General features: G+C 42.9%; 1 protein-coding gene across 2 annotated transcripts in view; it reads right to left on the reverse strand.

The window, feature by feature from the left end:
• Positions 1–1,281, reverse strand: part of CACNB4 (calcium voltage-gated channel auxiliary subunit beta 4) — a 236,575-nt gene extending 235,294 nt beyond the window's left edge. Inside the window, exons 1-2 of one of the 2 annotated variants that reach the window (XM_021702867.1) lie at positions 1,222–1,281; positions 601–684 (exon numbers count right to left, since the gene is read on the reverse strand). In XM_021702867.1, coding sequence (XP_021558542.1) covers positions 601–684; positions 1,222–1,281 — 144 coding nt within the window. Of the gene's footprint in view, positions 1–600; positions 685–910; positions 920–1,221 lie in introns of those variants that run through there. The other variant, XM_021702868.1, reaches the window with a different exon arrangement.
• Between the last annotated feature and the right edge of the window lie 13,324 nt (positions 1,282–14,605).

Below are 14,605 nucleotides of genomic sequence, written 5' to 3' on the forward strand. Positions count from 1 at the left end.
TTTGACCAGATCTGGGCAGTCCTTCCCTAGTTAAGCGAACCAAAGAATAGGTCCCAAGTGACACCAAACTTTCTGTTCGAAGTGTCTTTCATTTGACCAGAGCTTGCAGATCTCTCCCAAGACCTAGACGGAGAAGAGTGTTCGAAATAGGGCAAAACAGCAGAGACCACGAACTCTCAGCCAGATCAAACCATGTACCGGGCCCCAGGGGCTCTGGTTACCTAAAGTCAAGTACACGACTTGAAGACGTTTCTCCACACACAGAAAGCGCAACTAGAAATACTTTTCAGTCTTCAATTCAATATTCCTGCCCTAAGCCACGTCTCCACCAACTTGCGTCCGCACGCACGAACTTCCAGGGCGGCGCGGAGCCGCCTGGCCGCGAAGACAGCTCGCAGGCGGCTGCAGAAGAAGGATGCAGCGGGAGCGCCGGGCCCCGGCCGGAGAGAGGCGCGCAGAGACGCGACCCGCCGCTCCGGCTCGTGGGGGCAGCGCTCGGCTCTCGGACCCCCGCGCCCCGCACCGGGCCTTCTCCCCAACTTGCCCATCACCGCCGCCCCCCCGCCCCCGCCACGCCGCCTCCCCGAGTCCGCCTCCTACCTGTCTGAGGATGAAGCTGGTTGAAGTGGTGCTGCCATCGGATCTTTTCAACCTGCTCCTCCGGGTCGTGGTGCCTCGGGCCACCTGGACTCGACACACGGGGCCAGAGAGAAGCCGGTGAGGACCGAAGCGTGGAGCCGGGCGACCACCCCGGGCTAGAGTCCGCCTCCGGACCAGCTCCCGGGGGTCTCCCAGAGCCCGCAGCCCAGTCTCCTCCGCGGTCCCCACATACAGCCTCTACCCCCACCCACCCACCACAAGCCTCGACGGCTGAAAAGATGCCCGGGAAGAGCAGCCCGCGAGCACCCACCACATCCATTAACAAAGACTCTCGGGGTGCGGGGTCCGAGTGCCCGGCATCGGCTGGGGAAGGCTGCGGGCTCCAGAGCGGGAGCGCTGAGACCGACGAGGTGAGGAGGAGGAGGAGGTGGAGGAGGAGGAAGAGGAGGAGGAGACAGAGGAGGAGCTGGAGGAGAGAGGGACGCGGAGGAAGGGTGGGAGCGCGGCGCGGCCGACTGCCAGGACTGGGGGCCCCGCGTGGCCGACAGGAAGGCGGGGCGCGCTCGGGCCGCCGGGGCGGGGGGGAGGGGGGAGGGGGGCGAGAGGAGGAGGGGGTGGTACCTGAGAGGTGGGGGAGTGCGGCGCGTCGCCCCGCCCGTTTTTGGCGTAAGAGGCGGACATGGTTCACGGCCTCATGGCGGGTCGGTGGGCGGTGGGCGGTGGGCGGAGGGCGGTCAGGCACCCGGAGGCTCGCGAGCGGGAGGAGAGGAGGGCGGCAGGACTTCTCCAGAGAGCTGCGGGACCCGCGCCGGCTCCCGGCTGCCTGCCCGCACTTCGGAGAGCGCGACACCTTAAAGGGACCTAGGCGCTTCCCCCGCGCCTGCAGCGGGGTCCCGGGCAGCGGCCCCCGCAGACGGAGGTCCCGCGGAGGGGGCTTCTGGGGATCTCGCCTACCCGAGCCGGTGGGGAGAAGCGCTCCCCCCACCTAGCGAGCGCCTTACATTAGAGCTTTCCAGAGAATGAAGGGAGGGGGGAAATCTGGGATGGGGGTGGGAGGATTAAAATAGTCTGCACAGTTTCAAATGAGACAAAGGTGGCACGGTTCATGAATCAGGACTTGGGGAGGGACGCCGGTGCAATGTGGCAGGGAGTGGGAAGAGCCGACCGGGCGCGCGCGCGTCTGTGTGTGTGTGTGTGTGTGTGTGCGCTCGAGCGCGTGTGTGTTTGGTACACTGAAATTTTAACAGGGCAAGAAGTGTGTGTGTGTGTGTGTTCGAGCGCGTGTGTGTGTGGTACACTGGAATTTTAAAAGGGCAAGAACAGAACCTTCCTTCCGCGACTTCACTCATCAGCCCACTGTGGTAAGGCATGGGGCTTTTGTTATTGTTTTGTCAACTATAGCTTCACAACCGCAAGCCATACACATGCAGGCGACCGCGGGAGACCCTGCCAACCTGAGTCTGATTCAGCCTCGCAGGAGATCAGCGTGTCCTAAGGAGTTTTGAAGGTCATGTTCGACCTGCTAAAAAGCAAGACTTGGCCACGTGCCTCCCATTTCTACGCAGATAGCTGATTTCAAGCGAGGAAACTCATCCTTGAAACCATACACAATCCGTGCCATTGTTGCAACCCTTGGTTTCCTCCTGCACATACAAGAGATTAATTTGAAATCAAATTAAGTGCAAACTGTGGAGAAGAGGAATTTGAAGTATTAAGAAGGGGGAAGAAAAATACATGAGAATTCAAAAATAAAGAGACCCGTTTATCTATAGTTACTGCATGAGAAACCCATCAATAAAATATACATAGTATCTCAAACTGCTAAATCAGCCCTGTCACCTCACATTCTAGTATTATTTTTGATGGAAACTGCCATGTTTGTTTTAACTATTGGCTGCTTATTGAGGTCCTGATTCTATCTTAGCACCCACCAAACACTTCCTTTCCATTCCCGCCTTCTTCACTTAATCCAGACCTTCATTTCTTTGGACAGTCTAACTAGTCTCCTTGCTTTGGGGCTCTGCATGTGCACGCAGGGGCACGCGTGCACACACACACACACACACACACTTCATTCCAACTACACACTACAGGCAAAGTCATTTTCCTAAAATCTCTGCCAAAGTCATTTTTCTTGAAAAAGCACTCATTGCTCTCAGCAGCCTGCAAGACGGTTCAACAACCAAGCCCCACTTCTCCCCCTTGCTTTTCTGGTCACCACTTCATTTCTTGCTTAATCTCTTCGTACAGACCTTCCAGCAAGCAGTCAGGTCTACTCATTATTGCTCAAACAGACCAAATACAATCCCACTTCAGCAGTTCTGCCTTGGAATGTGTCCTACCTCCAGCCCACCCACCCAGCGGAATCCTACATTTTCCTCCAAACCTACCCCAGCCACACTCCAAACCTATCCCAGCCCAGACTTCCTACACAGAAACCCTCCCTGATCACTCCAGTCCTGGAGAGTTTCTCATGCCTATGAAAAACTGGAGTACTTGTTCCCTGGGCATTTACTATAGACTGCCTTGGTTTATTGTCTTTTTATGAAAATTGCCTAATTTCCAAAATAGATGTTTAGCTTTTTATCTTGTATTTGTATACCTTACATATAGTAGGTATTTCCTAAAGTAGGTATTTCCTAAAGTTTATGGGTACTGGTATGTCTGCCAATGCAGAACTCCTTGCTTTAGTTACCATCGACTCAGTCCATCTTTAGTTCTGAGCCATTTAATAGCTGATATTTTATCTATATATATAAAAATATGTATCTATATATATAGATAAAATATCTATCTATATATATAGAATGAGTTATTATGTGGGCACCAAAATTTGAGTTTTCTGGCTTTCCACTGCCCACAGTCACTGACTTTAAATTATGAAAAAAGAATCTGCAGCAGCATGACAGTGAGGAGCTCTCTGCATCTACCCTACAGCAAAACTGGTAAAAATTGTCATTTTTCTTTAATTTAAATCTCTGGAATGGTCCTAAGGGTACACAACAAATAAACATTTATTCAAGAAAATTCAGAAAGAAAAGTTAGTCTGTGGTATATGAACCAAGACCCGCTCCCTCCTTCCCTGCTTCCATCCAGCTCAGCAAGAGAGAAACTCAATTCCACACTGGTGCACCCTGGAACACAGCATTTCCTCTCCCATCAGCTCCAGTGGGAGGGTTCTCTTCCTTGGAGGGACAGGACATCAGCATTTATCATCCTGCCCTCACATCCTTGTTGCTGAGGTTAAATTCCCATCAAATACAGCAGAGAGAAGTGGGCTCCCTTCTTTGGCCCAGCCCCCACTTGTGGGATGGAGGCTCTACCTTTGGCACAGAGCCGCTGAGGATACTGGGGCCCTGACTGCTCATGCAGAGGCAAGCCTGGAGACCTGGCATGCTGCCGCTCCCTACCAAGCACTCAGCTCCTAAAGGGGGGGGGGGAGGGCATCACACAAAGATAGGTGCACCATTGTCCCTGCCCCCAGCACCAGGCATGAAGGAATGACGTTGGACCCTTACTTCATACCACATACAAAAATTAACTCAAAATGGACCAAAGATCTATATGAAAGAGGTAAAAATGTAAAACTATTGGAAGGAAACATAAGGGTAAGTCTTCATGACTCAGATTTGGCAGTGGATTCTTAGATATGACTCCAAAAGTACAAGCAACAAAAGAAAAAAATAAATTGGACTTCACCAAAATTTAAAAATGTTTGTACTTCAAAGGGCACTATCAAGAGAGTGAAGACAACCCACAGAACGGGAGAAAATGTTTGCAAAGCATATATCAGATAAAGGACTCCTATCTATAACATATATATAAGGAAATCTTACAACCCAGTAATAAAAATCCTATTTTAAAAATGGACAAAGAGGGGCACCCGGGTGGCTTAGTTATTTAAGCGTCTGATTCTTGATTTTGGCTCAGGTCATGATCTTGGGGTAGTGGGATCAAGCCATGCATGGGCCTCTACACTCAGCTGGGAGTCCGCTGGGGATTCCCTCTCTCCCTTCCCCTCTGCTCCTCAGCCCCACCCCCTCCTGCTCCCTCTCAAATAAATAAATAAATCTTTTTTAAAAAAGATTCTCTTCCTCTCCCTCTGCCCCTACCCCACCCCACCCCTACCCGCACCCTTGGGCACTCTCTCTAATTAATTAATTAATTAATTAAAAATGGGTAAAGAATCTGAATAAACATTTCTCCAAAAAAGATATCCAGATGACTGATAAGCACATGAAACGATGCTTGACATCATTAGTCATCAGAGGAATGCAGATCAAAACCACAAGATACCACTTTACATCCACTAGGATAGTTATAATAAAAAACAAGTGTTGGCAAAGATACGAAGAAATTGGAACTGTAATACACTGTTGATGGGATTATAAAACAGTACAGCCACTGTGGAAAACACTTTTGACAGTTCTCAAAAAGTAAAACACGGAGTTACCGTATGATGCAGCAAGTCCACTCCCAGATATATAGCTAAGACAAATCAAAGAATATGTCTATGCAAAAACTTGTACAAGAATGTTTGGCGTTATTCATAATAGCCAAAACTGGAAGCAACCCAAATGTGCACCAACTGATGAATGGATAAAAAAAAATGTGGTATATCTATCAGTGGAATATTGTTCTGCAATAAAAAGGAATGAAGTATTGATACATGCTACAACATGGGTGAGCCTTGAAAATATTATGCTAAGTGAAAGAAATCAATCACAAAAGGTTATATATTGTATGATTCCACTTATATGCAATGTCCAGAACAGGGATATCTTTAGAGACTAAAAATAGATTAGGCTGGGAGTTATCAAGGTGGTAACTAAAGGTACAGGGCTTCTTCAAACTGAGGGTTGCTGGAGGGAGGTGGGTTGGCAATAGGTTAGATGGGTAATGGGTATTAAGGAGGGCACTTGTTGGGATGAGCACTGGGTGTGGTATGTAAGTGATGAATCACTGAATTCTACTCCTGAAACCAATACTATACTGTATGTTAACTAACTTGAATTGAAATAGAAACTTGGATGAAAAAGAAAGAAAAAAATTTTAAGTTAAAAAAAAGGGAAAAAAAAGTCCAAGCCTTCTTTTGGAGGTGAATAAAATGTTCTAAAATTGATTATAGGGGCACCTGGGTTGCTCAGTCATTAGGTGTCTGCCTTCGGCTCAGGTTATGATCCCAGGGTCCTGGGATTGAGCCCCGCATCGGGCTCCCTGCTCAGCAGGAAGCCTGCTTCTCCCTCTTCCACTCCCCCCGCTTGTGTTCCCTCTCTCGCTGTGTCTCTCTCTGTCAAATAAATAAATAAAATCTTTTAAAAATAATAATAATAAAATAAAATTGATTATAGTGATGGTTGCACATATTGTGGATATGCTAAAAACCAATGAAGTGTACACTTTAAATGGATGAATTGTATGGTATGTGGATTCTCTCAATAAAGCCGTTATTTTTATATGGACCTAAATGTGAGACCTGAAACCATAAAAATCCTAGAAGAGAGCACAGGCAGTAATTTCTCTGACATTGGCTGTAACAACATTTTTCTAGATATGTCTCCTGAGGCAAGGAAAACAAAAGCAAAAATAAACTATTGGGACTATATCAAAATAAAAAGCTCTGCACAGCAAAGGAAACAATCAACAAAACTAAAAGATATCTACTGAATGGGAGAAGATATTTATAAATGACATATCCAATAAAGTGTTAGTATCCAAAATATGTGAGGAATTTATACAACACACAAAAAAATAATAATCCAATTTAAAAATGGGCAGAAAATATGAATGGACATTCTCCAAAGAAGACATACCGATGGCCAACAGACACATGAAAAGATGCTCAATATCACTCATCATCAGGGAAATGCAAACCAGAACCACAATGAGATATCATCTCACACCTGACAGAATGGCTAAAATCAAAAACTCAAGAAACAACAAGTATTGGAGAGGATGTGGAGGAAAAGGAACCTTCATGCACTCTTGGTGGGAATGCAAACTGGTCCAGCCACTCTGGAAAAGAGTATAGAAATTTCACAGAAAGTTAAAAATAGAACTACCCTATGATCCAGTAATCACACTACTGGGTATTTACCCAAGGAATATGAAAACACTAATTGGAAAGGATATATGCACCCTATGTTTATTGCAGCATTATTTACAATAGCCAAATATGGAAGCAGCCCAAGTGTCCATCAATAGATGAATGGAAAGGGGTGCCTGGGTGGCCAAGTCGGTTCATCATCTACCTTTGGCTGGTTCAGGTCATGATCCCAGGGTCCTGAGATAGAGCCCCGAGTTGGGTCTCCTGCTCAGTGGGGGGTCTGCTTCTCCCTCTCCCTCTGCTGCTCCCCCTGCTTGTGCTCTCTCCCTGTCCCCCTCTCTCTCTGTCAAATAAATAAATAAAATATTTTTAAAAATAGATGAATGGATAAAGAAGATGTGGTATATATGCAATGGGATATTATTCAGACATAAAAAAGAATGAAAACCCTATTTGCAACAACTTGCATGGATCTAGAGTATCATGTTAAGGGAAATAAGCCGGTCAGAGAAAGACAAATACCATATGATTCCACCCATATGTGGAATTTAAGAAACAAAACAAAAGAACAAAGAAAAAAGAGACAAACCGAAAAACAGACTCTTAACTATAGAGAACAAACAGATGGTTACTAGAGGGGAGGTGGGTGCAAGGAATGGGTTAAATATGTGATGGGGATTAAAAGTACACTTATCATGATGAGCACTGAGTTAATGTATAGAACTTTTCAATCACTATATTGTACACCTGAAACTAATTTAATACTGTATGTTAACTCTACTGGAATTTTTAAAAATTAAAAAATTAAAAAATAAAGTGAAGAGTTGGTTTCCCAGCTCTACCACTTAATTTTAAAAATAACTAAATAAAACTACGGCTATTAAAGATAGGTGAGAGAGGGGCGCCTGGGTGGCTCAGTCGGTTAAACGACTGCCTTCGGCTCAGGTCATGATCCTGGAGTCCTGGGATAGAGTCCCGCATCGGGCTCCCTGCTCGGCGGGGAACCTGCTTCTCCCTCTGACCCTCCCCCCTCTCATGAGCTCTCTCTCTCTCTCATTCTGTCTCAAATAAATAAATAAAATCTTTAAAAAAAAAAAAAGATAGGTGAGAGTGTATGTACAGACTTAGACATCTAAGGTATATTAAGTGAAAAAAAAGGATTAGAACCAAAGATCACATTTGTGTAAAATGATGTGCATGTGTATACACACACACTCCCTATATATATAGGGAGAGGGCACATTTTAATTGCTAAACTTCCACATAATACAAATATTTCACCAAGAAAAGCACTTAATAAGAAGCGTTTTTATCCTATGTACTTAAAATGCTTGGATATTGTTTAAAACTACAAAGCATGTTTGAAGTTTTCCAGAAAATTTAAATTATACTTGAGGGGGGGAAAAGCTGTTATTTTAAAAAATCTTCAGACTGTGTAAAAAAGTAACTCAAAATGGATCATAAATCTGTGTGTGAAATACAAAACTATAAAAACTTCTCGGAGAAAACCTACAGGACTTTGGATTTGAAGACGAGGTTTTAGATGCAAACATGATCCAATCCAGTAAAAATTGGTATGTTGGACTTTATTACAATTAAAATTTTTGCTCTGTGAAAGACTTTGTGAAGAAAATGAAAGACAAGTCATGGATTGGGAGAAAAATATTTGTAAGGCACAAATCTGATAAAGAACTTGTAAACAAAGGTGCACCTGGCTGGCTCCAGTCAGTGGAGCATGTGGGGCTTGATCTTGGGATCGTGAGTTCGAACCCCACATTGGATAGAGTGATTACTTAAAAAAATAAAATCTTTAAAAAAAACCTTGCAAACAAAATATAAAAACAACTCAAAACTCAGCAATAAGAAAACAAACAACCCAGTTAAAAATGGAGAAAAGATTTGAACAGACACCTTACCAAAGAAGATATATAGATAGCAAATAAGCATGTGAAAGGTTGCTCAACATCATTTATCATTAGGGAAATACAAATTAAACAATACAATACCATTATACTCCTCTCCGAATGGCTAAAGTTGTTTTTTGTTTTTTTTTTTAAACTGACAGTACCAGTTGTTAGTATTAGAAGCAACAGGAATTTGTATTCATTAGTGATGGGAATGCTAAATGGTACAGCCACTTTGGAAAACAGTTTGTCAGTTTCTTAATAAACTTAGCATAGTCTTTCCATACAATCCAGCAATCATGGTCCTAGGTATTTACATGATTGATTTGAAAACTTACACTGCCTAAAAACTAGCTCACAAATGTGTATAACAGGGGCACCTGGGTGACTCAGATGGTTAAGCGTCTGCCTCCGGCTCAGGTCATGATGCCAGGGTCCTGGGATCAAGCCCCACGTCTGGCTCCTGGCTCGGCGGGGAGCCTGCTTCTCCCTCTCCCTCTGCCTCTCCCATGCTCATGCTCTCAATCTCTCTGTTTCAAATGAATAAATAAAATCTTAAAAAACAAAACAAAACAAATGTGTATAACAGTTTTATTCATAATGCCCAAAACTGTAAGCAACCAAGATGTTCTTCAATAGGTGAATGGCTATAACGTGGTATAATCATACAATGGAATACTACTCAGTGATAAAAAGAATGAACTAACAAGCCACAAAAAGACATGGATAAACCTTAAATGTATATTGCTAAGTGAAAGAAGCCAGTCAGTCTGAAGCTGTACTTTAGGATTATATTTTTCTGAGATTCTATAAGAGTCAAAGCTGTAAAAACAGTAAAAGGTCAGAGGTTCAGGAGGGGGAGTGTTGAATATGTGAAGCATAGCAGGGTTTTTTTTAGGGTGATGAAATTATTCTGTATGATACTATAATGGTGGATACATGATGCTATACATCTGATAAAACCTGTAGAACTTTCCAGCACAAAGTTAAGCCTTAATGTGTGCAAATTTTTAAAAAGTCATATAGGAAGTTGGGAGGTTCCAGGATGGAATGCAGAATGTAACAAAAGAATATAACTGTATTACAAATTTATGGAACAGCTTCACTGAAGGAGATTGGCGGGGGAAAGGGTGGTGGCCTAAATATCTTTAGAAACTAGTGGAGTCTGTAAGACTAAAGGCAAAAGGAACTGTGCATAAGCACTCTACTCACATGCTGATGTTTCTAACTCGAATCCATTACCACATGGATCCTCCTAGCCTTCTCCCCTTACTTATCTGCAACTGTCCACTCCAACAGTTGAAAACTTGGCTCCCATCATCTGCCATCGATTTACTTAGATGTTCAATTCCAGTATATATGTATAGTGACTTCAGAATTGTTAACCCATACCTCAGGTAGTAACTTTATCAGAGGCAGGAGGCAGTAGAGGGGAGGGAGGTGGGGGGATGGGAGAATTGGGTGATGGACATTAAGGAGGGCATGTGATGTAATGAGCATTGGGTATTATATAAGACTGATGAATCACTGACCTTTACCTCTGAAACCAGTAATACCTTATATGTTAATTAATTGGATTTAAATTTAAAATTAGTTAATTTAAAAAGAAACATCAGCATGAACTCAGGTGTAGCTTAATATAGACATAGATAGCTATATAGGTTAGTCTACACATATTTTCTTGCTCTCAGCGAGGGCCTAGAAATAATAACATGTCAGTAACAACAAACACATTTGTACCCAGGTCTTGGTTTCTAATACCATCCTCTAATAAAAGAAATCAGGGCACCTTGGAGAAATGGCTGATTCTAAGACTGGAGCAGGAAATATACAAGATGAGCCCAGAGTGTCTTATAGTGCCAGAAAGTAAAGAACACTTTTAAAACAAAACAAAAAGCACAATGACTGGGGTATGTCAAAGGGACACAGGAGCAAACTGAAAGAGCTCCCCATGGCCAAAGTTGGAACAATTTGAGCAACAAAATAAAGTAGTATTGGAATCCATCCCAAAGTATAAAATAAGTATTCATGAGTCCTTAGTGATAAAAGTAAATGACTGAATAAATAAATAAATGAAAGAGAAGAGACAAGGTTCTCATGTGGAAGAATTCCAAATAATTTATGTAGATACTCCACACTTAAGGAAGGAAAGAATAACTCCCCCTTCTTAAGTGTGGGCTGCGCATTAGTGACTTCCTTCCAAAGAGTACAACATGGAATGGAGGAATTGGAGAAACTTCACAAACACTACCTCAGTCACGTGATTAAGATGAACATCAATAGTGATGTCAGGTTGATAATACATTACCTTGATATCACACGAGGAGAAGGATACTTTACCTTTGTGACCTTCTTCCCACAAACCTCTAACTCTAACCAAGAGAAGACACCATACAAATCCCAACTGAGGGACAGTCTACAAAATATATGACTGGTACGCCTCAAAATTGTCAAAGTCATCAAAAACAAGGAAAGTGTGAGAAGCTGTCAGAGCCAAAAGGAGTCTAAATCAAAGACCAAGGGCACCTGGGTGGCTCAGTTGGTTAAGCGTCTGCCTTTGGCTCACGTGATGATCCCAGGGTTCTGGGATTGAGCCCCACGTCGGGCTCTCTGCTCAGCGGGAAGTCTGCTTCTCCCTCTCCCTGTGCCTGCCGCTCCCCCTGCTTGTGCTCTCTCTCTGTCAAATAAATAAATAAAATCTTTTAAAAAAATGAAAAAAATCAATCAATCAAAGACCAAACCAATACCAAAATCACCAAATGGGGACATACGCTCCAGGAGTCAAGGGCATGGGCAGATATGTACAATTCTCTTACAGGAAAGGAGGGGAAGTAAAACCCAACAAATGGGGGTACCTGGGTGGCTCAATTGGTTAAACATCTGACTCTTGATTTTGGCTCAGGTCATGATCTCAGAGTCCTGAGATTGAGCCCCGCCTCGGGCTCTGCACTGGACATGGAGCCTGCTTGAGGTTCTCTCTCGCCCTCTGCCCCTCCCTCCCCAATACCAAAAAACAAATTAAAAAACATGACAAATACCAATACATCCCTTTGCCTGAAGGATAATTTACTTCACTAGACAGTTACAAAATCTGATCATTGTCCTTCTTTTTCATTCTGACATTTTTGGTGGCTTGTTGTAAATTATGCTAATTCTTTCTATAATATTTAAAGGAAGAATTCTTTTTAAAGTTCACAGGAAGGTGCTGAATGATGTAAATTAAATTCCAAATAACATTCAAATTCTGTCCCCAGTGAAGAACATAGACTTACAGACATTTAAAGGTGGAAAAGACCTTGAATAAATCTATAATGGTGGTTCACAACCAGTATAAATATGTAAGTGTGGGATGTGGAGACTGAGATATCCAGTATTGTTGGGACCCTGCATAGAATTTGCTTTTTCTTTCATCTCCTTATTGTCTTGCACTGTCTCTTGCTAATGTTACCTGCCCAAGTGTCTGACTGTGACCTTTCCCCTTTCGAGGTGACTCCCTTATTGAATGCTTTTCACAACCATTTGGCCTTCCTCCAGCCCATAGCAAGGGTCTGTGATGTACACTATCCTGTCACAAGTCAGAAAGAAATGTTCACTGTGTTTCTGCAATCCCTAGGCTAAGGCTGGAGAAATGAGCTTGCTGTTCTGGAAAGCATCTTGTTTACTGATTTCCATATAGAGGAATATAAATAAGGTGGTTGGGAATGCATGTTGAATGAGCCAAATGACAGTATCTGACAGAGCCAGATCCACATACACAGAGACAAATCATCCCAGTGCAAGGTGGCAACCACTGTAACATAATTACAAGATGCTACTATAGGGCAGCATGGTCTGGGGGCCAGAATCAGTGCAATGTGCAAAGGCTGACACTTGAAAAGACAATTTATTAGATGGACAAAAGCATTTCAGTCAGAGAAACAGAGCCAAACACAGGTATGAAAACGCAAAATTGGCACCTGAGGAATTTTGGGTTTGGGGTTGGAATCCAGTGTGTATATAAGAAAGTGGAAGAGGTTAGAAGGGTTGTCTTGTAGAATGAATTTGGATGTTTTCCTTCCTCCAACAGTGTAGGAGGGTTTCCCTTTCTCTGCATACCCACCAACATCTGTCGTTTCCTGACTTGTTAATTTTAGCCATTCTGACTGGTGTGAGGTGGTATCTCATTGAGGTTTTGATTTGGATTTCCCTGATGCTGAGCGATGTTGAGCACTTTTTCATGTGTCTGTTGGCCATTTGGATGTCTTCTTTGGAAAAATGTCTGTTCACGTCTTCTCCCCATTTCTTGATTGGATTATTTGTTCTTTGGGTGTTGAGTTGAGAAGTTCTTTATAGATTTTGGATACTAGCCCTTTATCTGATATGTCATTTGCAAATATCTTCTCCCATTCTGTCGGTTGTCTTTTGCTGTGCAAAAGCTTTTTATCTTGATGAAGTCCCAATAGTTCATTTTTGCCCTTGCTTCCCTTGCCTTTGGCGATGTTTCTAGGAAGAAGTTGCTGTGGCTGAGGTCAAAGAGGTTGCTGCCTGTGTTCTCCTTTAGGATGTTGATGGACTCCTGTCTCACATTTAGGTCTTTCAACCATTTTGAGTCTATTTTTGTGTGTGGTGTAAGGAAATGGTCCAGTTTCATTCTTTTGCATGTGGCTGTCCAATTTTCCCAACACCATTTGTTGAGGAGACCGACCGTCTTTTTTCCACTGGACATTCTTTCCTGCTTTGTCAAAGATTAGTTGACCATAGAGTTGAGGGTCCATTTCTGGGCTCTCTATTCTGTTCCATTGATCTATGTGTCTGTTTTTGTGCCAGTACCATACTGTCTTGATGATGACAGCTTTGTAATAGAGCTGGAAGTCTGGAATTGTGATGCTGCCAGCTTTGCTTTTCTTTTTCAACATTCCTCTGGCTATTCGGGGTCTTTTCTGGTTCCATACAAATTTTAGGATTATTTGTTCCATTTCTTTGAAAAAAGTGGATGGTATTTTGATGGGGATTGCATTGAATGTGTAGATTGCTCTAGGTAGCATTGACATCTTCACAATATTTGTTCTTCCAATCCATGAGCATGGAATGTTTTCCCATTCCTTTGTGTCTTCCTCAATTTCTTTCATGAGTATTTTATAGTTTTCTAAGTACAGATATTTTCCCTCTTTGGTTAGATTTATTCCTAGGTATCTTATGGTTTTGGGTACAATTGTAAACGGGATCGACTCCTTAATTTCTCTTTCTTCTGTCTTGTTGTTGGTGTATAGGAATGCCACTGATTTCTGTGCATTGATTTTATATCCTGCCACTTGACTGACTGAATTCCTGTATGAGTTCTAGCAGTTTTGGGGTGGAGTCTTTTGGGTTTTCCACATAAAGTATCCTATCATCTGCAAAGAGTGAGAGTTTGACTTCTTCTTTGCCAATTTGGATGCCTTTTATTTCTTTTTGTTGTCTGATTGCTGTGGCTAGGACTTCTAATACTATGTTGAATAGCATGGTGATAGTGGACATCCCTGCCACGTTCCTGACCTTAGGGGGAAAGCTCTCAGTTTTTCCCCATTGAGAATGATATTCACTGTAGGTTTTTCATAGATGGCTTTTATGATATTGAGGTATGTACCCTCTATCCCTATACTCTGAAGAGTTTTGATCAAGAAAGGATGTTGTACTTTGACAAATGCTTTTTCTGCATCTATTGAGAGGATCATATGATCCTTGTTCTTTCTTCTGTTAATGTATCACATAGATTGACTTGTGGATGTTGAACCAACCTTGCAGCCCAGGGATAAATCCCACTTGGGCGTGGTGAATAATCCTTTTAATGTACTGTTGGATCCTATTGGCTAGTATTTTGGTGAGAATTTTTGCATCCATGTTCATCAAGGATATTGGTCTGTAATTCTCCTTTTTGATGGGGTCTTTGTCTGGTTTTGGGATCAAGGTAATGGTGGCCTCATAAAACGAGTTTGGAAGTTTTCCTTCCATTTCTATTTTTTGGAACAGTTTCAGAAAGATAGGTATTAATTCTTCTTTAAATGTTTGGTAGAATTCCCCTGGGAAGCCATCTGGC

Source organism: Neomonachus schauinslandi, chromosome 3 (assembly GCF_002201575.2).
Source record: "Neomonachus schauinslandi chromosome 3, ASM220157v2, whole genome shotgun sequence".
Lineage (NCBI taxonomy): Eukaryota > Metazoa > Chordata > Mammalia > Carnivora > Phocidae > Neomonachus > Neomonachus schauinslandi.